Raw genomic sequence first — 23,862 nt, 5'->3', positions numbered from 1 at the left:
CTCTGCCCAGGAATGTGGATGGAGGCTGCAGCAGGGAACCTGCTCGGTGGGTTTAGTTCAGTTTGGGGCTGGGTGGAGGAACACAGGGAACCCCAGGGCTGGGGTCTAAGCTCCCTGCTCCCCCAGAAGGACTTCACTGAGGGGTCCTGGGTGTACCCACAAGCTCTGTTTTGGACTGTGTTCCTGTTGTCCAATAAACCTTCTGTTTTACTGGCTGGCTGAGTGTCTCAGTGAATCCCAGGAAGAGGGGTGCAGGGCCTGGACTCCCCCACACTCCGTGACACCAGCACTGCACCTCTGTCTTTGACACCGGGGCAGCTCGGAGCCAGCCCCCCCTGGTTCCCAGCACCGTGCCCCCGGCTGGGTGAGTCTGGGGGCTGCTCCTCCCACGCCGCAGCCTCCGTGGCACCATGTCCCCCTAGGCCGGGCTGGGCAGCCCCGCTGGGCGCTCACCTGCGTCTGACTTCTTGGCATACTTCTTGCTCTGCCCGCGGATGATGAGGATGAAGACCAGCAGGAGGATGAAGATGAGACCGACCAAGGCGATGACCACCAGGAACCACCACTCCTCGTAGAAGGGGCTGGCTTTCTGGGCTGGAAGGCAGCCGTAGAGAGCAGGGTGAGACCCACACCCGCCCTGCCGGCTCACACCCTGGGGCCTGTCCTGGGTGCTAGCGGGGCTTGGAGCTTGTTTGTGTGTTGGGATGGGACCTGACTCATTCCAGGGACTCTTCCTCTGCTCCCGGGGAACCCCAGTAGACTTGCAAACAACGAACCTGTTGAACTGGGGGGCTGGGATAGCAGAGGGCAGGGAGGGGGAGTTGGGGGCATTGGCAGAGCGAGGGGGAGAGTCCAGGGCTGGGCTGGCAGGGGCAATGGGTCAGGAGTGAGGGGCCCTGGCAGAGCTGTGGGGGGAGCCCAGGGCTGGGCTGGCAGGGGCGATGGGTGGGGAGTGAGGGGCATGGGCAGTGTCTGTGGGGAGGGAAGGGGAAGCACAGTACGGTGACTGCCAGGTGTCCTGGCCGTATCTGTCCATTTTCAGGCACCCGAGCGGAGCTGCCAAGAGTTTTCTTGTTTCCAAGGAAGCCGGTGCCCGAGCGCATGGAGAGATCACCCCCTTCCCAGGAGCGGCTGCTCCAGTGCCCTTTAACTCAGCCCCCCACCTCCTCTGCTGAGCTCCCCTCCAGTCCCGGCCCCTGCCCCCAGGGCGCTGACAGCACCTGCTGCCCCCCACCTCCTCTGTTGCTGGTTTCCCCAAGTGCCCGATCCCCTCCCCTCCTGGCCCCCCAGCCCGGGGGCAAGGGAAATGGGCTGCAGGGAGGGGGGTACACTAGGTGGGACAGGGTGAATGAGGTGGTCCCTGCCGCCCTGTGGCACGAACCCTCCTTCCTGGCACAGCGGCCCCACAGACAGGCCAGGAGAGCAGCCTGGGGCACGTCCCTCCCAGCCCCAGCACCTGAGACGGAGGGGGACGGTGCACTGGGTGTCCCGTAGCCGTAGTCGTTGACGGCGATGACCCGGAAGTCGTAGCTGACCCCCTGCTTCAGGATGTCCATGCTGAAGGTGTAGGAGGTCACCTCCCTGGGGATGTCCTTGATAAGGATGTCCCACAGCCCCTCGTCTGGAAGAGAGGAGAGGCGCCCATCTTGGTGAGGGGCGGGAGCGGCCCTAGAGAGCCAGGGGTGGGTGCACGGGTGGGGGGCAGAAGGCAGCAAGTTCCTCGCCCCAAGTGATGGGTGCAAAGGTCCTGGCTGAACGGCACACACGGCATGAGGGTCTGGAGTCAGCACCTTTGGGTGGCAGGGGTCCTCTGAGCTAACAGGGGATCGCCATCTGCTGCAGCAGCACCAGGGCTTGTACCTCCCTGGGTCTTCAGCCACCGGAGGGTCGCCTGACTGTAACCGGCTTTTCCATTGCCGTGCACGCTGGGCTTCCCCCGCGCTCTGTGCATCTGGCCCTCCTTCCCCTGTGCTCGGTGCGGCCGGCTCTCCTTCCCCCACGCTCTGGGAGGCTGGCCCTCCTTAGCCCCGTGCTCTGTGCATCTGGCCCTCCTTCCCCCCGCGCTCTGTGCATCTGGCCCTCCTTACCTCCGTGCGGCCGGCTCTCCTTCCCCCACGCTCTGGGAGGCTGGCCCTCCTTAGCCCCGTGCTCTGTGCATCTGGCCCTGCTTACCCCCATGCTGTGTGTGGCCGGCTCTTCTTCCCCCACACTCTGTGCGGCGAGGGGTCCCAGAGCGCGCTGCCCCACTCCCCCACCGGCCGCTCTGAGTGTGGCGCCGGTGGGGTTACAAAAGCAGGGCTGCCCTGGCCGCGGTTCTGCCAGGCGAAGGGGCTGGGGAACCCAGGTACAACCCAGTAGAACCTGCCTGGCGTAACCCTGTTCGGTCCCGCACTGTAGAAAGGCCCCACATGGGTTAGCATGGGTTACCTCAGCCTCCCTGCCTGGCGTCTGCCCACACCACCCACCGCAGCAACCTCTCGGGCCCTGGGGAGGCGCCGTCTAGAGTGGAAGGTGCTCCAGGGTGCCCGTAGGGCCTGGTCCTGCGGTGGGCCCCAGGGGCCCAGGTGCCTTGCGAGGCCACCAGCACGTGTCCTGCCCTGTAGGGATGGCAGCCGTGGGGCAGAGCTGGGCCCTGTGTTCCTGCCAGGCCAGTGGTGGGGGGAGGGAGGGGCAGGGGAATGCATAGGGAGGGGGCACCTACGGTACCTGAGGGCCGGGCCTCGATGACGGATCGGGTGATGGGCCCCTTGCCGGGATCCCCATTCGCCCAGTGGATAGTGATGGCTGAGCCATACCTGGAGATGAAGGGCTCGCCCGGTGGCCCGGGGGCACCTGGCAAACCACAACAAAACACATTGTAACAGGGAGAAAAACCACAACCTTCCCCTAATATCGCTGTGGGCGGGGGAGCCCAGCCCCCTGCCCTCCTCTCTTCTCTGCCCCCCATGGCTCCAACCCCCACGTCCAACCCTGACTGCCCATCCAGGCTCCCACTACATTGGCCCATGGGGCCCTTCGGGTGAATCCTTCCTGCTGCAGAGATCTGTGCTCGCGGGAATCCTGGGGGACCCTCCCCCCATCACAAAGCCACCCCCTGCCCCCGAGAGGCAGCGTGAGCCTGCGCGGCAGTGCCGTACCTTCCCCCGGCCCCGTGGTGACATTGGCCTCGATCTCGGGCCCGTAGGCGAAGGTTTTGGCCCGGATCCGGAACCTGTATGTCACGCCCTCCGCCAGGTCCTTCACCTTCATCCACAGGGGGCTGTTCCCCTTCACGTCCACCGTCACGATCTTACTCACGCCTGGGGGGCAGAGGGTGCAGACATGGCATGCAGAAATCCCGGTGCCCACCCCACCCTCACAGTGCCAGGATCTGGCGTTGGGGAAGAGAGCTGCAAGCCTGGTGCTGAGTGTGGCCAAACCAACCCCATCCGGTGTGAAATCCAGGCCTGAACCCACCTCGCTCTGGCCTGTGTGGGGCAGCGACGCCCTGCAGCACAATTCCGGAGTAGCCGGGCTGGTGTCTCTGCTCTGGGGACTGGATCCCAGGTCTCCTGCACTGTAGCCCAGGCTGCGTCTGTTAACACCCACCTACATGGCCCAGCGAGTCCCATGTCCTGCCCCCAGTACCCTGTCGGGGTTGCTTTGCAGGAAGCACATAATGCCCCCCGCTAGCTAGCACAAGGAGAGCCTTCCTGACCCCGCGGGATCAGCGCATGCCCTGAAGCATGCCCTTTGCTTGGCAGAACCCCAGGCCCCCCTGTGCTGTGGGCGGCAAGCCAGGTTTGCAGGATCAAAGGACAACCTGCATGGCGCAGGTTCAAAGGAGAAGCCCCCCCCGCCGCTCCCTGGGGTCACTGCGGCCCGCCTCCAGAGCCCTCGCTTCACAGCCCTTCCTCTGAACCCGACTCTCAGAAGCCCAGGTGGCAGCAGGGAACACTGAGCAGCCATTGTCCCCCCGGCCACCCCACCCGCGCGCTTCGCTGCGTTCTCAGGCTCTCTCCTGCCCACTTCTGGACGGCTCATCAGCCGCTCGGGGAGGAGGGGGGAGCCAACGCTCCCCCTCTTTTGTGTGTTGCTCTGGACGTAACAGCTCAGGTAGGGGAGCTGGGGTGGTGGCAGCGGTGGGCCGGGCTACCGGGGGCACTGCAGAGAGACGAGGGAGGGAGGCGCTAGACTCCAGCACCGGCTGTGGTGCTGCCCCCTCTGAAGACGTGATGAAGGATCATTAGAGCTGGCTGCACCGGGATGTTTTGGCCCCGTGAGAATTCCACTGCAGATGCTCTTTGCCCGGTTTTGTTTTGTTTTGGTTTTTTTCTGAATCCCGGAAACTTTTCACCAACAAAGGGTCTTGGGCCAAAATTCTCCATTTTGTTGAAAAAAACATTTTCACCGTCAAAATGGCGGAACAGAATGTGCACGGGCGCGCTCAGAACCAGGCGTCCCTGTGTCTCTCCAAGCCCTTTGCACAGTGACCTATGGGACTAACCCAGGGTTGCCCCGGCCTCGCTGCCCTGCAGCCACCTCTGGGGAGGAACACGGGAAAGGTTTTAAAGTGAACAGCAACAGAAGGGAACGGCACAAGCGGGAGTTGGGCCGGGACGCTGGGCTGGTCCCCAAAGCCTAGTGATGAGTGGCAGGCGGCCACAGAGAGATTCTACCCCATGCTGCTCAGCACATCTGCCTGGCCTGGGGTAAATTTAATCCTTCCCCAGAAACAGATTTTCCTGCCACCCAGGCTCCTTTACCAGCTTTGCTTCCCAGCCCCCCAGGGAGCGGTGGCCCTCGACCCTCCATCACACCCTCCCCCCCGCAGCCAATGGCCCTGCCGTACCTCCACCCCCCGCCCCGCCCGTTGAGCCCAGGACGCTTACCGTCCACAGGCGTGCAGGGCTCATAGACCAGCCTGTACCCTTCCAGGATGCCGTTGGGCAGCAGAGGCGGCTCCCAGGAGACGTTCACCGAGGTGGTGGTCAGCTCGCTGAACCTGATGGTGCTGGGGGCGCTGGGGGCTGCACGGAGAAAGCAGAGGGGCTTTGCAGACTTCCCCCGGGTGAGGGAGGAGAGGGGCGTGGATCCCGCTGGCCCCCCTCACTCCTCTGCCAGCTCATCCTGGGGTTTGCTGGGCGGGGCAGTTGGCGAGCGAGGCCGTGGGAAAGGGATGGATTCAGTCACACTACGTCAGCGTTAACGGGTGTGTGTCTGTGACCTGCCCGAATTCCCCCCTCCCCGCAAGTCCTCCTGAGCAGGTGAGGGAAGCAGACAGGCAGTCCCTCGGAGCTGGGGGTAGGGGGGGTGGGCCTGGAGACTGTGTGAGTTTGTGTTCTGTGTTTGAAAGACTTTGTCCAAGTTTGGGTTACCAGAAGAGAGACACTGGACTGGGGCCTAGAGGGCCAGCATGCACCTGAGGACTCACTAAATGGGACCCTGGGAGGGGGTCACTTGAGAGACTTTTGGACCAAGTGAGTTCTTAAACGGCCCTTAGGAGGGGGGGACATTGAGGCAGGGAGCGATGGAGAGACCTTGGACCATGAGGGGGCATTCAGGAGGTGGCTGCCTGTGGTACAGTGAGTTAGCTGAGAACTCCCAAACTCATCCCGCCAGTGCCAACTCCCCAGTAACACCCTCCTTGCGGGGCTGGACTCTTCAGGTCCCCCCCTCTTCCCACCGCAACTCCAGAAAAGAGTGAGAGAGCCAAGTGCTCCAGACCCGATCGGAAACAACTGATGGGCCCTGCTGGGCCCCTGTCTGCTTCTCATCTGCAGCCCCCGCGTGTCTGGGCTGTGTCTCCTCCTGACACCAGCACGCCTCTGGTTTCCCTGTGGACCAGCTCCCTGCCAAGACACCTTGCACGTCTGGGTTATTTTGGGGAAATGCTGACGCATTACCTCTCGGGCGGGCGGGCGGGAGGAGGAAGGGGTTAATGCCCCCATTGCCCTTTTGCCCGGGGGGCAGGAATGGTCAAGGAGAACGAGGCGTTGTTGCAGCGTCCTCAAAGCCCGCCCAGCAGAGTGTCTCCGGGACTTGGTCCCTGAGGCCTCCCCAAAAGGCTGAGGGGGGGGCCTGCCCCAGCTGGGAGCCCCGGAGCTACCTGGGCAGATCCAGCACAAAGAACTGGGGCGATTATTTTCAGCCTCCTCCTTGGTGCTGTGCCAAGAAGAAGCCCAAGGCTGTGACGAGAGGCTGGCTCTGAAACCGCCACTGCTCCGCCCCTGCGGGTGACGGGCTGGAACCCCAGGACCAGCTCCTGCACGGGCATCAGCTGGGGCAGCACCGTTGGTGGCAGTGGGGTACCATGGCCAGACACGGCTGTGGATCCGGCCCGGTTCCCCCACGCTGGCTCCGTACCTGGACTACTTGGATGTACTGGCTGGTTTACTTCTTGAATGGGAAGGGAGGGCGTTGGGGGCTTCAGCAGCCAGGCGTCCCCACAGCATCGCTAACTGCAGAGCCCCGCCCCCGCCTGGCTTCAATCCCAGGCCGAGGCCAAAAGTGGGACGAGTCTGTCAGGTCTCAACCTAGAAGAGCCTCATCTGCAATAGCACCGAACCAGCCCCCAGGAGCACAACTCGGCTCAGCGGCCAGCCTCTGCTCAGGACAGGACCAGAACACAGAGGGACGTGGTGGCAACACACAGGGCTTGGCAGAGCTGGGTGGGGGGAGTCCAGGGCTGGGATAAGGCGGGGCAGGAGGGGCTGCAGGTTGGGATGGAGCACATGGGCCGCTGTGCGATCCCTCCTGATTCGCGGCCCCATCAGTGAAAGGAGGATGGGCCTGGTGTCCCCAGGCACGGCAAGGAGCCCACCTGCCTGCTGCGTCCTGCCCCTGACGAGGGCGCTGCGGGGCCCGTCCCCGGCGGCGTTGAAGGCCAAGACAGTGATCAGGTATGAGGTGTATCCCGTGAGGTTCTTCAGCTTGGCCCCATTCTCAGGCAGGAAGAGCGTCTTCACCCGCTCCGTGCCATTCTGGCGCTGGGCCTCCCAGAAATAGATCTGCAGGGGGTGGGGGTGATGGGGAAGAAGAGGGCTGGGGTAAGGCCAGGCCCAATGCTGGCAGGGGCCTGACATAGCTGCTAGCCCCGCTGATCCCCAGGCGCTCCCCTTCACAGCCTGCTCCCGGCGCTGACCACCCCGGGCTGGGGCTCCCCGCACACAGACTCAGCTTCCCCCAGATCCAGCCCACCTGGCTTCTCCTTCTGCAGAGCAGCACCGGGAAATGGTCCCCGCTGCTGGCCCCTTGGCGGAGCGACTGGGGCGGTGGCTGCTCTGTGCTGGAGGAGATGTAGGGCCATTTATATTTAAGGTCCCCTGACCCCCAAGAAAGACCCCGCCCCATCTTTCAGTGGGACACAGTCAGACACGCTCCAGAAGGAGGAAAGCTCCTGGGCCTTGCCTACCCTACAGTGGTGTAGCCAGGCCAGTGCCCTCTCCTAGGGCTGGTCCGAACAGGAAACGCACCCGCTTGGCACAGGGAAGGGGGCAGGGGAGTTCAACCAATTTCTCGAAACCTCTGTGAGGGGATATCGACTGCGGATCAAAAGCAGCTTTTCTGGGTTTAGCTTAAACGCCTCCTGATCAGTTTCAGCCAAGCGCCATCGGGCTGCTCTCAAAGTGAAGCGAGTGTGTCCACATGGGGCTTGCACCGGTTTCATTAAGTCCCATTTTCAGCCCCTCGAAGTTAAAGGCCTGCAGTGTCTGGGTCTGGACAGTTGCAGGTTCTAGAACCAGCAAAGCTCCAGAGGCGTCTCCACTCCAGAAGCCCCCAGAAGACCCTCTCGGTTCCAAAGGGCCCAGCCAAACACAGGCCGGGAGCACAGAAGACGCACGCCCGTCTCTGGCTCTGAGTCGGAGAAGGGGCTTTCCTGTGTCCAGAGGAAAGGAGGGAGCAGGGTGCGTTGGCTCCAGGCCACGCTAGATGGAAAATGTGACCCACGTCCCTTGGCTTAGCTAGGTCACAGCCCAGAGAATCAAACGCGGGCTGAGGTCACCCTTGAGCGGTGCCCAAATATCCAGGGAGAGGCTGTACGGTCCCAGCAATCCTGCCCCGGTCCCACTTCCCTGAGAGCTGCAAAGCCACTGCCCAGAACTGGCCCTCTGCAGCACACCCCATTCTGGGGTGGCCCATTCTGCCCCCGCCCGCATGGGCCCATTCTGCCCCCGCCCGCTGACCCAGTATCCCGCAGCGGTACACCCCCATCAAACTACAGCGAGCGTCAGCTCAGGGGCACAGGCCAACCCCAGCCCTACAGGGGATGCAATGGGGTGGCCGGCCAAGCTGCAAGCTCCCACCACCAGGCTGTGGGGCAAAGAAGTCCAGCCCGTGTGGAAATGCCAGGGCCCCGCCCAAATCCCAGCTATGCCCTGCTGCAGGGAGTGCCCAGACCCCTGAGAGGGCCCGGAAAACAGGGCTGGTGCAGGATTGGAAGTGAAACCGCGCCACCTGCTGAGCACACCGGGAACTGCGCACAGCTGTAGGGGGGGGTGTGGGGGTGTGTACACAAGCGCCATGCCAGCTGCCTCAGGGCTGGGCACTGCCCCGGGGTGGAAGAACCCGCGACGGCTGGGCACTGCAGCTGCAGGGTGGCAACAGACTGAGCAGTGAGGGGTGGTGGCGACATCCCCCGTTCCCATTCCCTTGCAAACCCGATGCCACGGACTGCTGGGCATTAGCCCTCCTGGCTCTGATGGCGTCGGATGAAACAGGTTCACTGTGCTTTGTATTCCTGGAGCGCCTTCTACCCGAGCATCTCCCAGCCCCGACCAGTTAAACTCAGTCCCTCCTTCACACACCCGGCTCAGTGCTCCTGGCCCTGTTGGCATCAGAGGGAAACTGAGGCACAGAGGGGTTGCTGAGCTGGTGTTGAGTGGGTAGCCAATGGGAACTCTGGGTGCCCAGCTCCCCTCAGCGACGTGCCCCTCGGGGAGCCGGGGCAGAGGGGGGCGGGCTCCTGGGCGCTGTGCGGATTGTAACAGCCAGCGGGAGATGGGGGGCCAGTACCTTATAGCCCTGGATGTCTCCGTTCTGCGCCTCCAGGGGGGGCGGCTCCCACGTGACGTCCAGCTGGGTGGCCGTGGTGGTCTGAATGGCCACGTTCTGCGGTGGGGCGGTGGGCACTACAGAAGGAGAGCGAGTGGGGTGAGAGCGCCCGAGCCCCCCGGGCACTCCCATCCCCCCGGCATGGCGGCTGGGGTGCAGGGGGAGAGGGGGATGTCTGATCGCACCCTCTCCCTGCGGACACCGGGGGTCTCTCCGAGTCCTGCAGCCGCTGTGCCGCCATCCATGGGCCATGGCCACCGAATCCCAGCCCTTCGCCTGCTCAGACAGTGTCCTGCTGCTGGCTGGCGGCTGGGGAGCGGGGCAGGCTGCGGGCACAGGCTGGCTCCCGGCGGGGAAGCGCAGCCCCGGCCGCCGATAGGGAACGGCAACAGCGACCTGCTCCGGGAGAGGCTCCCTTAGCTCAGCTGGGCAGGGCCCGTGAATTCCCTGGCGAGCGCTGGACGCGGCCAAGGGACGGGGCGGCCCTTAGTGACCAACGGGGGAGCTCGAAGCCTGCCCGGAAGCAGAGATGCCCACACAGCCCTGACTCACCCGCCTCGCCCACGAAGACCTCCTGGGGGGGGCTGGAGGGCCCCTCGCCCGCGGCATTGTACACGCTCATGCGGATCTCGTAACGCCTGTGCTTGCTGAGATCTGCAAGGGGTGAGAGGAGGGGAAGTGGGTGCCAGGAAGAGCCAGGCAGGGGCCCATCCACAGGGCCAGGAGCACTGGTGTTTCACCTCCCTCCCATTAACCCCTTCTCTGCCCCCTCGGGGCTAGGCCGGGCGGTGGGGATGTCCTGTCTTGCTGTGATACCCCAGCCGCAGGGGGCAGCTCTGCCGGTACGTCTGCCCCCCGTCCCAGGTACGATGGGGAGCAGTGAAGTGACTAACGGTCGCCCGTAGGTACCCAGCTAATACCCCGGGCACCCTGCGCTTTCTGGAAGGCGGAGGGGGCGGGGAAGTCAGGAGGGGAGCGACACGCAGACGGACAGAGACGAGCCCCGAAGCAGAGAGCGGAGACTTACTGTCCAGTTCGTGGTGCGTGAGGCCGGCTCCGGTCAGGTTCCGCACGGCGTACCCTGCTGCGGGCGTTGAGAGGGAGCGCAGGGGAGAGCGGTCAGTGGGGTTAGTCACACACAGACACAACAAGCAGGACGGACGCCCCGCAGGCCTGCGAGTGGCGGGACGGCTGCCAGGGCTAGCGCAGGGGGCAGCGTTGGTTAGCGGGGAGGGAGAAGAAACCCCGTGGAGCTTCACTGCTGCCACCGGGGGTTCAGAGGAGCCAGAGCTGGGGAGCGCCCCGGGAGTGACAGGAGCTGCCTGTGCCCTGCCGTGTGCGTACGCCCTGGGGACTGCCCTCAGACTGCTTCCTGCCTCCCTGGCCCTGGCATGCCCCGGCTCAGCTCCTCTGAAGGGAGTCCTGTCTGGCATTGGCATTAGCCCTGCTGGCAGTGCCAGCCTGCCTGCTGCCCACCTAGCCTCTGCCCTACCATCCCACTCCCCTTCTCCACTACCAGGGCACGGGCTGCAGCCCTCCCCAGCGATGCTGTTCCTCTGCGTAGCAGCCTGGGTGTTAACCGGTGCCAGCAGGGAGCGCGCAGCACAGTGCCAGTGTCGGCGCCAAGATCAGAGATGACTGACAGTCCTCAGCACAGCAACCCTGGGAATTGGGGGCCGGGGCTCCCCTCAGGGGGGCTTCAGCATCGTCTGGGGAGGACCTCAGCCCCTGGCCAACTCCCCTGGCCCCTGGTTAAGCGTACAGGAGACTTCGCAAACAGGGAAAAGGAAAAAAAAGCACCAGGTCAAATTTCGGTCTCCCCAGCTAACCAACATCCCTCTCAAGCCGTCAGCTCCTGACCTCCTAGCCCTCTCCAGATTCCCCCACAGCAGAGAGCAGCCCCCTGCCCCGCCCCCTCCCTCGGCATCAGCACTCACACCACCAGCCATGTCACCCCCCCGAGGCGTGGGGCTCAGCCCTGCAGGGTGACGCTGCCCCGAGCCCCGCGGGAGAAGAGTGGGACACGCTGGCCCAGGACAGCTCCTGGAGCTCAGATCGGTGCGCTGGAGGCTCTGGGGCCGGCCGGCTGGTGTCCACACACAGAGCGCTCGGGGGGGCTGCAAGGCAGGGCACGGGGCGGGGCTGAGCATCACGGAGAGCCCCGTGGGGTGGGGTGAGAGGAATCCCCCCACGACGTCCCTTCCCCACCCGTCTGCGTTCCCAGGGGACCGAATAAGGGCACTCACGGGTGAGCTCCGTCCACTTGGCGCCGGGGCTGCTGACGCTGCGCGTGGTGAAGCCGCGCAGCCCGTCGTAGACCAGCTCCCGGTAGCGGATCCGGAAGCCCAGCAGGATCCCGTTGATCTTGTCCTCGGTGGGGGGCTGCTCGGGGGGGGACAGGAGCCAAGAGGCGGGGGCAGTCAGCGGGGGGGGAGCCCATGGAGACGGTGCATGGCACTGCCCGCCCCTGGAGCCTGTGCTGACCTCACCCCCTGTGGGATCTCCCCCTTCGCTTGCTGTCTCCCGCTGCGCCCTGCTGCAAGGAGGCTCCCTACAGCCAGGGAGGACTCAGGGGTCCTTGCAGAGCCCAGCCCTGGGGTAAGGAGGGATCTAACCTGAGAGGTGCAAGGTGCCTTAGCCGCGCTCCCAGCCCCTGCAGGTCCCCGGAGCCCCGAGCTCTCTGGGAAGCAGCAGTACCCACTGGGGCCAGCCTGTTTCCGGCCCCTCTCTGCGGCAGGCACTCGGTGCCCCGGATGCCGGGGTCCGACTCGACCAGCAGCAGCATGCGGGAGCTTTGGAGCGGATGCAGCACTGGGTGGCAAAGCCACACTGGCAGTTAGCCAGTGGCCCTGCCCAGAGAGAGCAGAGCGGACAGAAACGGCGGGCGAGGGGATCCGCAGTGCCGAGGGGACCCGGCTCCCAGGCCCTCCCGGGGCTCGGGAAAGTGAGTCAAGCCGCTGCCTTACAGAGACGGGCGGGGGCAGCGCAGAGCCGCACGGTACCTGCCAGCGGATGAGGACGGAGGTGGTGGTGTGAGGCATGACTGAGAGGATGGTGGGGGCTTCCTCTGGGGCTGGGGGGAGAAGAAACATAGGTGAGATGCTGAGAGGCACGAGGGTCCCTCCCCCTGGCCAGGAGAACAGGTGCTGGCTGGCTCCAGACTCCGGCTCCCTCCCACCCTGCGCAGCTCAGGCGGTCGGAGCCTTCCACAGGGTTGCTGGTTTGAATCCCCGCCACGCTGGGAGAGGTGAGCCAATGGGCCCGCGTGACCAACCCCCACCTCGCCCCAAGGAGCGCCAGCTGGCCTGCTGGCTGACCACTGGACGGGCCCCGGGGAACAAGGCTGCCTCGTTCCACAGACAAGGCTCCGGCCTGGAGTGTGCTGGGAGCCATGACCCAGCGTGGGCTGCACCCTGCCACTGAAGAGACGAGGCCGGCACCGGGCGCCCTGCAGCCTCCGTGCGCCGCGTCTCCCATGCCTGCCCGGGGCCGAGCCCAGATGGCAATGGGGCACCAGCCCAGTCCCGTAGGGAAGGGGCACTGACCGGCCTGCAAGGTGGTGAGTGACTCCGACTCTTGGCTGTATTCGCTGTCCCCGATGTCGTTGGTCGCCTTGATGCGGAACTTGTAGGAGGTGAAGGGCTTCAACCTGGACCAGGAGCACATGGGAGGGGAAGGGGATGGGTGTGAGGCACAGCTGGGGGGCTGCAGGGCAGGGGTCCAGTGTTTTCCAGTGGAGGCAGGATATGAAATGGAGCAGCCTTACTTTGGCCAGGGCATGGGGGGCTGAGATCAGTCCCACAAAAGCCATTCTCCTAATTTCAGGTGGGGAAACTGAGGCACAAAGCGGTGCCTAAGGTTGGTGGCAGAGCCGGGAATAAAAGCCTGATCTCCTGACTCCCAGACCAGTGCCCCTAGGCCACGCTGCCTCTCGCCTGCCCCACCCTGCCACAGACCCTACCGGGCCTTGCCCACTTCGAAGGCCCCCGCCTCACCTGTCCACGACGAAGGAGGTGGCGTTGTGGCTGACGGAGGCGGAGTGCAGCGTCCACTCGCCAGCCGGCAGCTCGCGGGTCTGCACGGTGTAGTACCGGACCGGCGAGAGGCCGTCGCTGCCCGGCTCCCAGCACAAGAGCACACTGCAGGCCTTCACATCCTCCTGCTGCACCACGGGCTTGCTGGGGGGCTGCGGGCGGTCTGAGGAGGGGGAGAAGGGTGTGAGGGCTCGGCCAGAAGGCCCAGCAAGGCTGCACCTGGCCCCCGTTCTCCCCTTGGGCAGGGTCTGGGTTCCACACCCGCGGCTGCCTTGGAACCGTGCCCCACCCCTGCCCTGGGAGAGTGCCCCCCAGCCCCGGCATGGTTACCTCTCTTCTCGGTGGTTACCACCAGCGCCTCAGCCGCCTCGCCCCAGCCTTTGCGGGTCTGCGCCGTGATGCGGAAGAGGTAGGTCGACTCCGGCTGCAGGCCGGCGGCTGTGTACTGGCGGGCGCTGGGGTTGAGCACCTCCACGGTGGCAGCGTTGGCACTGGTGGTGTTCAGGCGGTGGGTGATCTGGTACGCTGCGGAGAAGGGGGACGGAGGCGGTCAGCAAGTGCTGGGGCAAGGCTGCCCCCCACCCCGGCCTGCAAGGGGGCAGAAAGGCTGCTCCAGGAGAAGCAGGATGGAGCCAAGACTGGCAGGGGGAGGCACAAACGAGCCAGTCGTGAGCTCCTGGGCCCAGCTCCCTGCACAGGATCCGGCCCTAGGGCCCGCCCGGGAGGTGACCCCATGCCGGGTGCGGGAGGCGCTGGGCTGGCTCCCCTGTTTCAGCCTGGGCGAGACGTTCACAAATGTCCATGTCTGCCCCGCAGCAGGAAGATGGGTGCCCTTGCCCAGCCCATCTCGGTGCCAGGCAGGGCTGGGCTCGGGCTGCCACCCAGCGAGAAGGGGAGGGGATTCTGCTTCCCTCTGGCGGCTGATGGGGCTCGCCAGCTCTGTGATTTATCAGGGGCGCAGCTTGGGCGCCTCCAGGGACCCAGGGACCGAGGCGGCTGGCTCCTGCCTGGTGCAGAGAAGCCCTGAGCGGCGGAGTAGCTGCTTCAGCAGCCGCCATTCCCCCAGCGGGAACATGCTGTGCACATGGACATGCGCCGGTGGGCGACTTCCTGCAGAGGCCCCCAGCACGGCCCTCCCCGCTGCAGGGCTCAGCTCAGCTGCATCCCCGGGCCCCAGCCCTGTCGCTCACACCCAGCTGCATGCCCGCGAAACACCCGCCAGCACAGCGACGTCACACCCTCCCGCTGCCCAGCATCCCGTTCACGGCCCCCTCCCAGCGTTCCCGGGACCGCTACCCACACGCCAGGGCGCTCGGAGAAGCGCTTACCTAGAATGATGCCGTTAGGTGCGGCTGGGGGCTGCCAGATCAGCCGGACTGAAGTGGTCCTCACTTCTGGGAAGAGGATGCCCACCGGGGGCCCGGGCACTGGGGCAGGACGAGAGCAGAGGGCGCGCTGGGTGATGGGCATAAGGGCTCAGAGCCCTCGGCCGGAGCAAATGGGGAATGGAGCCCGTCCCAGCCCAGCGGCTGGGGGAGCCCGCTGGCCAAGCCCTGAAGCTAGTGGCCGCTGGGCCTCCATCACCGAACTCTGCTGGGTGCACCTGGGTGCAAATGCCCCACAGGGCACCCGGGGCGACCGGGGCTTCCCCTCCTCTGGGAGCCGTCCCGCTGAAAACTGCCAACGACCCGTGTGAGACTGACGGAGCAGGGTGTGCAGAAAGACTCCCACACGCACACGCATGTACTTAGGGACAGAGATGCACCCCCCCAGAGACAAACACCGACCCGCCCTCCACACCTTTAGGGACACCCTCCCCACACACCAACACACACCTTTAGGGACACCCACCCCACCCCACCCCCACAGCCCCTTTAGGGGCACACACCAACACTCACCCTGCTAGGGAACCCCCCCATCCGTACACACCCCCTTAGGGGCATGCACACTCCCTCCTCAGCATACCCTGGGGGCACAAACACACACGCGCAGGCATGGGGGCACACCCGAGCGTTTGTGCACTCCCCCAGGGGCCCAGATGCACACTCAGGAAGGCAGACAGGGCAAAGTGCTCTCTCCTGCCCTGTTACGTCCCCACATTGTATTTCTGGGGCTGGCACCCCCACTCCTGCCCGTGCAGAGGCCAGAGCCCTCCCAGAACGGGCAGACAGAGGGGGAGGCTGTCCGCACTGAGTGTGACAGAGGGCCGACCAGAGGCTGTTTTCTCCTCATCCCAGCGTGACGGGGGCACTCGCCCTTCCACTGACTGGCCCTCGTTTGCACCCGGCCTCACCCCGCGTGTCACCCGCCGCGAGTGCCGCCCCATCCAAGGACCCCGAGCGCCCCGTCAGCGCGAATGGGCAGGGGAGGAGTAGCGCCTACCGTCGTCCAGAGTCCTCTCCAGGATGGGTGGGGAGCTGGGCGCGCCGTCCCCGACCCGGGTGAAGGCCAGCACGCGGATCTCGTACAGCACGTACTTGCCCAGGCCCGCGAGCTGGGCGCTGCGGGAGGCGTTCCCCTCCGCCGGCCAGAACCGGGCCCGCGTGTCCGAGTCCTTCTCCTTGTACACGACCTGGAGCACAGCCCACGTGAAACCTACGGAGCCAGCGCCGCACGCCCCGGGGCTGCCCTGCCGTGTCAGCCGAACCCACTTCCCAGGCTGAATAGGGCCCCCCGCGGGTGGGGCCGGGGCACCCGACAGCCCCTCAGTTCACAGCCCCATGCAGGGCACCAGGGGACAGAGCGCCACGCTGCATGCAGGGCAGCCTGTCCCCAAGGAAAAGCCATGGCAGGAGAACTGACAGGCATGTTTTGGGGAGCCCAGGAGTGGAATAGCCACAGGCCACAGGACTGGGGGAGCAGGGGGTTGCGGGTCGGGATTGAGGGGACCAGCAGAGCTGGTGGGGGGCAGCCCAGGGCTGGCATAGCAGGGGGGTTGTGGATCGGGATTGAGGGACAGAGCTGGTGGGGGAGCCCAGGGCTGCATTGCAGGGAGCTGTGAGTGGGGCTGAGGGGCAGAGCTGGTGGGGGGAGCCCAGGGCTGCGTCCCAGGGGGCGGTGGGTGGGGTTGGGGGCAGGGGCACAGCTGGGGGGGAGCCCAGGGCTGCGTTGCAGGGGGCTGTGAGTGGGGCTGAGGGGCAGAGCTGGTGGGGGGGAGCCCAGGGCTGCGTCCCAGGGGGCGGTGGGTGGGGTTGGGAGCAGGGGCACAGCTGGGGGGGAGCCCAGGGCTGCATTGCAGGGGGCTGTGGGTGGGGCTGAGGGGCGCCGGCCCAGCTCTCGAGGGGGCTGCTGCGTCCGAACGAGCGATCACACGGGCTGACACCCACCTTGTAGCCCAGGATGAGCCCGTTGCGATCCGCCTCGGGGATCTCGTTCCATCGGACCAGCATGCTGCTGGAGGTGGTGGCCAGCGCGGACACGTTGGTGGGGCCGGACGAGGGGACTGGCGAGGGGAGAAGAGAGTGAGGTCAGAAGCCGGCCCGGCTGCTGCCCATGGCAGTGGGGCTGGGAGCCGGGCAGGGCACACCCAGGCTGGGGGTCTGATGGGCACTGCAAGCTCAGGGGCAGCTGGGCACAGGACAAGGGTCTCTCCGCCGGCCCAGCGGTGGGGCAGGCCCCAGAGCCGGCGGGGGGAGCGGCAGGTACCTGACTCCCTGGTGCGTCCCAGCACGACGTGGCTCCAGGGCCCGGCCCCGATGGTGTTGAAGGCCTGGACCTGCACGCGGTACTCCGTCCACTCCTCCAGGTCCTCGATGGTGAACTCCCGCTCCACCCGGTCGTGGATCACGTGCACCACCGTCCTGCCCCGCCCGTCCGCCCGCGTGTACCGCAGCTTGTAGCCCACCGACTCCGGGTTCCCGTTGTACTCCAGCTCCGGGAGCGGCTGGGGGAGGGGGTGACACTCAGCACCAGCCACCCTCACCCGGCCCCCCCCACAGCCGCTAACAAACGTACCCCCCCACACCCAGCACAGCCCCCCAAACCCACGTACCCTCCCCCCACGCCCAGCACAGCCCCCCGCTATCAAACGTACCCCCCATCCAGCACAGCCCCCCAAACCCACGTACCCTCCCCCCACGCCCAGCACAGCCCCCTGCTAACCCATGTACCCTCCCCCACACCCAGCACAGCCCCCCAAACCCACGTACCCTCCCCCACGCCCAGCACAGGCCCCCCAAACCCACGTACCCTCCCCCCACGCCCAGCACAGGCCCCCCAAACCCACGTACCCTCCCCCCACGCCCAGCACAGCCCCCCAAACCCACGTACCCTCCCCCCACGCCCAGCACAGCCCTCGCTAACAAACGTACCCTCCCCCACATCCAGCACAGCCCCCCAAACCCACGTACCCTCCTCCCACGCCCAGCACAGCCCCCCGCTAACAAACGTACGCTCCCCCACATCCAGCACAGCCCCCCAAACCCACGTACCCTCCCCCCACGCCCAGCACAGCCCCCTGCTAACAAACGTACCCCCCCACATCCAGCACAGCCCCCCAAACCCACGTACCCTTCCCCCACGCCCAGCACAGCCCCCCGCTAACAAACGTACCCTCCCCCACATCCAGCACAGCCCCCCAAACCCACGTACCCTCCCCCCATGCCCAGCACAGCCCCCCACTAACAAACGTACCCTCCCCCACATCCAGCACAGCCCCCCAAACCCACGTACCCTCCCCCCACGCCCAGCACAGGCCCCCCAAACCCACATCCCCTCCCCCCCACACCCAGCATAGTCCCCCGCTAACAAACATACCCTCTCCCCACGCCCAGCACAGCCCCCCGCTAACCCACGTACCCTCCCCCCACGCCCACCACAGCCCCCACTAACCCATGTACCCTCCCCCCACGCCCAGCACGGCCCCCCGCTAACCCATGTACCCTCCCCCACACCCAGCACAGCCCCCACTAACCTATGTACCCTCTCCCCACATAGCCCCCCGCTAACCCACGTATCCTCCCCCACGTCCACTACAGCCCCCCTAACCCACGTACCCTCTCCCACACCCAACACAGCCCCCGCTAACCCACCTACTCTCCCCCGACACCCAGCACAGCCCCTCACTAACCCTCCTACCCTCCCCCCACACCCAGCACAGCCCCCTGCTAACTCACGGACCCTCCCCCCACGCCCAACACAGCCCCCCGCTAACCCACGTTCCTTCCTCCACACCCAGCACAGCCCCTCACTAACCCCATTCATCCAGATTCATCCCTTGCCCAACTAACCTGTGTGCAGGTCCCCCCCAGCACACAAAGGCCTATTAGCCTCCCCCTGCATTGCAATGCACAGCCAGGCTGCTTCCCGGCACCCCACAGGAAGACAGTGGCTAACGCTGCATTAAACAAGGCTGCAGCCCCCAGACCCTGTGACTGCCATTTTCTCTCTGCTTCATTCCCGGCTCCCCACCCAAGGGAGCGCCCCGGGCAGTGCCTGTCCGGGCAGAGGGTGGGCACCGGCCTGGGGTTTACCTGGCCGCCCCGCATTGTCACTTACCATCCAGCGCAACCACAGGCTGGTCTCGCTGGCCGTCCGCAGGGTGACGTTGGCGGGCGCCACGTCCGGGGGAGCCTGCAGGGTCTGCATCCTTCTGGAGGGCACGCTGGGCGGGCTGGTGCCCACGATGTTCACCTGCCGGAGGCGGAAGCTGCGCGGAGCGGAGCCGAGTCACCGTGGGCAGGGAGGAGGGCTGGGACTCAGGAGGGCTGCGGGCACCCCCCATCCCCTTCCCGAGGGCAACGGGGCGCGGGCTACAATACAACCCCCACCCCCTGTCAGCGCATAGCTCAGGGCGTCCCCACCGGCAGCGCTGCACCCATGCTGTGCTCCGGCGGACACTAGGGGGCGCTGCTGCTGGGGAAAGGTTCAACCACACCTGGGACCCAGGGCCCCCCTCCCTGGTGCTCTGCTGGGTGCACGGTGCTAGGGGAGGAGAAGCTCTGCCCAGCCCCTCTGGGGTACCCGTCTTTGGGAGAGGAAAGCCCGGGGCCCGATGGGCTGAGAAGGCCCATTAGGGCCAGGCCCCCATGCCACCCAGAGTGGGTGCCAGCCGCCTGCAGGGCAAGGAGGGGGGTGGTAGCAGCCTTGGCACTCGCCAGGCGCCGGTCCCCAGCACTCACCTGTAGTACATGTAGGGGTGGAGGTTGGGCACCTCCATGGAGCGGGCGTCGGGGTCGTTGGCCAGCTGGTGAATGAGCTCCCACTCCTCGTTCTCGCCGATCTGACCCACCTGTGGACAAGGGGGTGGCGTGAGGGGCGCCGCACGTGGGCCTGTCAGCGCAGTGTCCCAGCCCAAGAACCCCCACGCGCAAGGTGCTGTACACCCCCTCAATAGGCCTGGGCTCCCCGGCTCCTTCACCTCCCCCCCCCCCAGAGACCCCCTCACCTGAGCTTCCACCAGCCAGCGGGAAATGGAGGTCTTCCCGTCGTAGCCTGGCCTGAACTGGAGCGTCACGGAGCGCGGGCCGATGTTGGAGATGCCCAGATTGGTCGGCGCGCCGGGGAGCTCTGTGGGGAGAGGACAGGATGGGAGGGGACGTCCTGTTGCGGGGCCGAGAGGCAAGTGTGGCCGGCCTTCGCCCTCCCATCCTGGGCACCCCGCCCGCGGCAGCAGCGAGGGGAGATGGTAGGGGAGAACAGCACAGCCACCGGAGCGTCATGCACACGCCCCGGCAGCGATAGGGCAGAGTCACCCCCAGCACGAGTGGCCGGGCTGGCCGATGGCTACTAAGGCCTGGAGAGCCAGCTCCTGCCCTGTGCCGCCCCTGCTCCAGACCCGCTCCCAGCGCATTCTTCATGGGGTGCCCTTGACCCAGGGCCTGCTCGTCCTCTGCCGGAAGCCAGAGGGAGGGCGGTGACAGGAGCAGAAGGGGGCTGGGAGCCAGGTTTACCTGGAGGCACCCCGGAGGAGATGGTGGAGGAGGACACCTGGCCCTGCCCCTTGGACGTCATGGCGGCCACCTCGATGGTGTAGGTGGTGAGGGCGGTGAGGCCGGTGACGCGGTACTCCAGGGTGACATTGGGCAGGTAGTGTGTCACCCGCGTGTTGGTGCGGTTGTACTCCTCCCAGGAGATCCGGTAGCCTGCAAAACACAACCCAGCCACATGGGCACATGGGTGTCACGCTCTACGCCCCATTGCATGAAACTTCCCCGCCCCCCTCCCTCGGGGGGGGAGACTCCCTTCAACTTGCCCGCACCCCTCCCCAGGCCACCGCGTGGGCCCCAGCCAATGTAGTGTCACCCCCATGCTTTGCCGGCAGAGGGGCCTCACTTCACAGATCTCCCCAGTAGCCTGACAGCCCGGCACAAGGGGCCACTAGCCAGAGGCAGAAGGGCGCACAGACAGCTCCTCGAGCCAGCGCTGGTCCCTTCTGCCCCACACCTCTCGCTTGCCAACCCCTCTGCGGTTCGGGCACAAGGAGTGGGATGTTCAAGTCGCATGGGGGGTTGGGAAGGTCCCATCCGACGGCTCCTGCCCTGAATTCTCCATCAAGTGTTTGCCATGGAGCCGATTCTCCACCATCGTCCATAGCAACATCTGCCCGGTGTGGTGGGCACTGCCCTGGCCACGCCAGTGTCTCCTTGGCACTCCGTGACGTGGAGGGAGCCAGACGTGGCTGGGATGTTGAGACCGGGGCCGAGGGGAGCGGGGTGGAAATGGGGTAACTGAAGCACCTCAGGAGAACAGCAGCAGCTGCAAGGACGTTAGGCCCCCACCATGCGGGAAGGAAGGTGTTGGGGGGCTGGGGAGACAGGACTGTCCCGCGGCCCAGAGCGTGTTCCCGGCTGCGGCCTTGGGCAGCACCAGGCTGCCACTGTTTGGAAGCACAGAGCCGTGCTGATCGCACCGGGCCTGCAGCTCAGCTGGGCCGGGGGAGAGTCCGGCGAGCAGCCTCCCGGGAGCTCCTTACCGGTCAGGATGCCGTTCTTCTCCAGGGGCTCCTGCCAGCTGACCTTCAGCGACGTGTCCAGGATGTCGCTGAAGCTGAGGTGCCCCACGGGGCCAGGTGCTGCCCAAAAAACCCCAACGCCAAGAGTTAGAGTGGAGCAAGCAGCGCACATCTCAGCACCCGCTGAGCAGCCAGGCCGAGGTGAACTGGGGTCTCCCCAGGGCGCTGGCCAGTGAAAGCGAGTGGTGAGCTGGAGCGAGCGGGGGTCTCCCTGGGGTATCCCCCGTGGTGAGCTGGAGTGAGCGGGATTCTCCCTGGGGTATCCCCCATGGTGAGCTGGAGCGAGCGGGGGTCTCCCCGGGGTATCCCCCATGGTGAGTAGGGGGAGGTTCTAGGGCCCAGGTCCCTGGCTCTGCAGGAGCCTCTGGGAGCTGGGCTGCCCACCCCACCCTATGTCCCAAGGGAATGCAAGGCCTCCCCGTACCGTCCTCGTGGGTGCGCACCAGCTGCGGCGGGCTGCGCGGGCCGTCCCCCGGCGTGGTGAAGCACACCACCGAGGTGAAGTACTCCGTGAACTTCTTCAGGCCTCCGATGTAGCCCACGTGGATGCTGTCCTGGAAGTTGGGCCTCACCGTCACCACTGTCACCTCCTCCTCCTGCTCCGGCTCCCACGCGATCAGCTAGGGGTGAAAAACAACAGTGTCCCGGCCCCGCGTGGGGGTGAGAACCAGCCCTCAGCCTACAGTTGCCCCTTCAGTCGCCTCTCCTCCCAAAGGACGGGTCATGAGTGACGGAAACGCCCGGGGCGTCCACTGATCACAGAGGGACGCCAAGAAGCCAGGTCACTGCCCCAGCCCCACAGCAGGAAGGGCTGCCCGTGTGGGGGCTCCACAAGCAATTCCAGCTAGCTAGCAGGGTGTATGGGGGGAGGGATTTCAAGGCCAGAGAGGCCCATTTTGGGCATCAAGTCTTTCTGACCTCCTCCGTAACACAGGCCAGAGACCCTCGCCCAGCGATCCCCACATTAAGCTCAATCATTTGTGCCTGACTAGCACAGTATCTTTCAGTCTGCATTCAAAGACACAGTGATGGAGAATTTACAACCTCCCTTGGTAACCTGCCCCGATACTTAATTAGACAGACGGGAAGGTGTGACAAGGGTAGACAGAGCCAGATGGTGATAGATAAGCCAAGGATGCGTTAATCTCCTTTCAGCTGTTGCAGAGTCGTGACCTTGGCAGCAACGGTCAGGCAATAGGAGTTTGTTTCTGATGAGTCCGGTTTCTAGCTAGTGTGACTTTTGGGGTATAAGATCCTGGATCTCCTCTGAACTCAGCTCACTCCCCCAGCTTGATCCTGCATCTGGCCATGACGCTGGAGTTTGGCTTTCACAGGGCGCTGACAGCCAGGCCAGAAGGGACGTGGGGAGGGGGAATGGAGCAGCTTTGCAATATCAGTGGAAAGGTTCCCAGCGTTGGGTTTAGCTGGCCCCCAAACACTGCAGCACCCGGCTCTGGCAGGAGACTCACCCAGGGCAAGGGGCCCGACTATTTTCAGTGCCCGGGCTCAGTGAAGGGCAAAACGTTAAAACAGACCAGAAAACAGGGAAAAGGTAAATCTGATGCTTAAAACTAGGTTGTGGTCAACAATCAAAGGAGTTGTTAGCAACACAGGCCGTGTTGGGGGTGGGTGGGTTATTTTTGAATATATGATTTTTAACCTTTAATAAAGAACATTTTAAAAACAGCCTCATTATTATGATTATTTGCTATGGCAGGTGCTCTACAAACACAGAACAAAGAGATGGCCACTGTCCCAGAGACCGGGCAATCTCTGAGCGCTTAACAACTTGGCTTTACAAACTTCGCAGGCTCCCGGCCACCAGCCAATAAGTTGAACTCTGAGGTGCTTGTGCACTGGACACCCACTGCCTTTTCACTCACAAGCCATGGGGGATATTTTTGCTTTCCCCAAGGGAACAGAGATTTCCTTTGGGGAGGGGGGCGTCTCCCCACACGTCTCTTCAAGACAATGCAAACCCTCCAACGCATCTCCAAATCAAAGCTTTTCATTCGGAGTCTCTCGTTTATTCGGAGTTGATTAAACATCAATTAATGGTGCAAAGCAAACACTCAATGAGTTTTAATAAGCGTTTGTATTTATCCATACAAAATAACAGAGAGCTGATGCTTTGTGATTAACTCCCCAGATAACAATGCACAATAGCCTGCTTCCCTATGGCGTTACATTTAGAAGGGATGTCTAGGCATTAAATTGGGACCATGGAAGATAGCCTATAGCAAGTTAATTAGATACTAATTAGGCCCTAAAATACTAATCAAAAATACTAAGTGGCATTTAATAAGTATGTTAAATATCCTGCTTACTCTGGTTATCTCGTTTGTTGGCAATTAAATTCCTGGACTTCTTTGCAGTAGATTAAGAAACAAGTGTAATATTTTAATTCAATGCAATTAATGTAAATTTGAATTAATTACAATTTGGAATTAATTACAGAGCATCGGAGGCTGAGCTCCTGTGTAAGTGTTAAATCTTAGGAAATATTATTTTAATAGTCAGTTAGACTCAATTAGAAGACCTGCTTTTGGGGGGTTTTAAATGCAAAGGGAAGCTATTTTTGTTCAGGATCTGGGAAGCGGACACAGGAAAGACTTTTCCTCAGAAAGAGGTTTAGAAAGTTTGAGGCCACGAGTGTGAAATGAGGGTTTAGGCAGAGATGCTGTCGATTTTGTTCACATTGCCGGCTCGCCCCCCGATGGAGAATCCAAGACGGTGGCGCAGTTCAGAGCAAAGACGGATTAGGGTCTCCTAGTACAGCCCTGAATGTCTGCAACACACGGGCGCAGTGTGTCCTGCCCACCCTGTAGCAGCTGGCTCACATTG

At 64.2% G+C, this 23,862-nt stretch overlaps 1 protein-coding gene across 3 annotated transcripts in view; it reads right to left on the bottom strand.

The window, feature by feature from the left end:
* The window catches only part of SDK2 (sidekick cell adhesion molecule 2), a 180,558-nt gene that overhangs the window by 15,051 nt on the left and 141,645 nt on the right, over positions 1-23,862 (bottom strand). For 2 of the 3 annotated variants that reach the window (XM_074972196.1, XM_074972198.1), the window contains exons 19-42: positions 21,443-21,638; positions 20,980-21,078; positions 19,958-20,149; positions 19,453-19,574; positions 19,187-19,296; positions 18,564-18,714; positions 16,713-16,950; positions 16,394-16,509; positions 15,450-15,639; positions 14,396-14,494; positions 13,398-13,592; positions 13,029-13,230; positions 12,579-12,682; positions 12,036-12,106; positions 11,280-11,415; positions 10,061-10,117; positions 9,586-9,687; positions 8,995-9,110; positions 6,803-6,989; positions 4,872-5,009; positions 3,138-3,299; positions 2,707-2,832; positions 1,457-1,621; positions 454-594 (exon numbers count right to left, since the gene is read on the bottom strand). In XM_074972196.1, coding sequence (XP_074828297.1) covers positions 454-594; positions 1,457-1,621; positions 2,707-2,832; positions 3,138-3,299; positions 4,872-5,009; positions 6,803-6,989; positions 8,995-9,110; positions 9,586-9,687; positions 10,061-10,117; positions 11,280-11,415; positions 12,036-12,106; positions 12,579-12,682; positions 13,029-13,230; positions 13,398-13,592; positions 14,396-14,494; positions 15,450-15,639; positions 16,394-16,509; positions 16,713-16,950; positions 18,564-18,714; positions 19,187-19,296; positions 19,453-19,574; positions 19,958-20,149; positions 20,980-21,078; positions 21,443-21,638 — 3,415 coding nt within the window. The remainder of the gene's footprint in view (positions 1-453; positions 595-1,456; positions 1,622-2,706; positions 2,833-3,137; positions 3,300-4,871; positions 5,010-6,802; positions 6,990-8,994; positions 9,111-9,585; positions 9,688-10,060; positions 10,118-11,279; positions 11,416-12,035; positions 12,107-12,578; positions 12,683-13,028; positions 13,231-13,397; positions 13,593-14,395; positions 14,495-15,449; positions 15,640-16,393; positions 16,510-16,712; positions 16,951-18,563; positions 18,715-19,186; positions 19,297-19,452; positions 19,575-19,957; positions 20,150-20,979; positions 21,079-21,442; positions 21,639-23,862) is intronic. The other variant, XM_074972197.1, reaches the window with a different exon arrangement.

Source organism: Natator depressus, chromosome 14 (assembly GCF_965152275.1).
Source record: "Natator depressus isolate rNatDep1 chromosome 14, rNatDep2.hap1, whole genome shotgun sequence".
NCBI classification, from domain to species: Eukaryota; Metazoa; Chordata; order Testudines; family Cheloniidae; genus Natator; species Natator depressus.
Note: the sequence above shows the minus strand (reverse complement) of the source record. Positions and strands in the feature narration are given on the sequence as shown.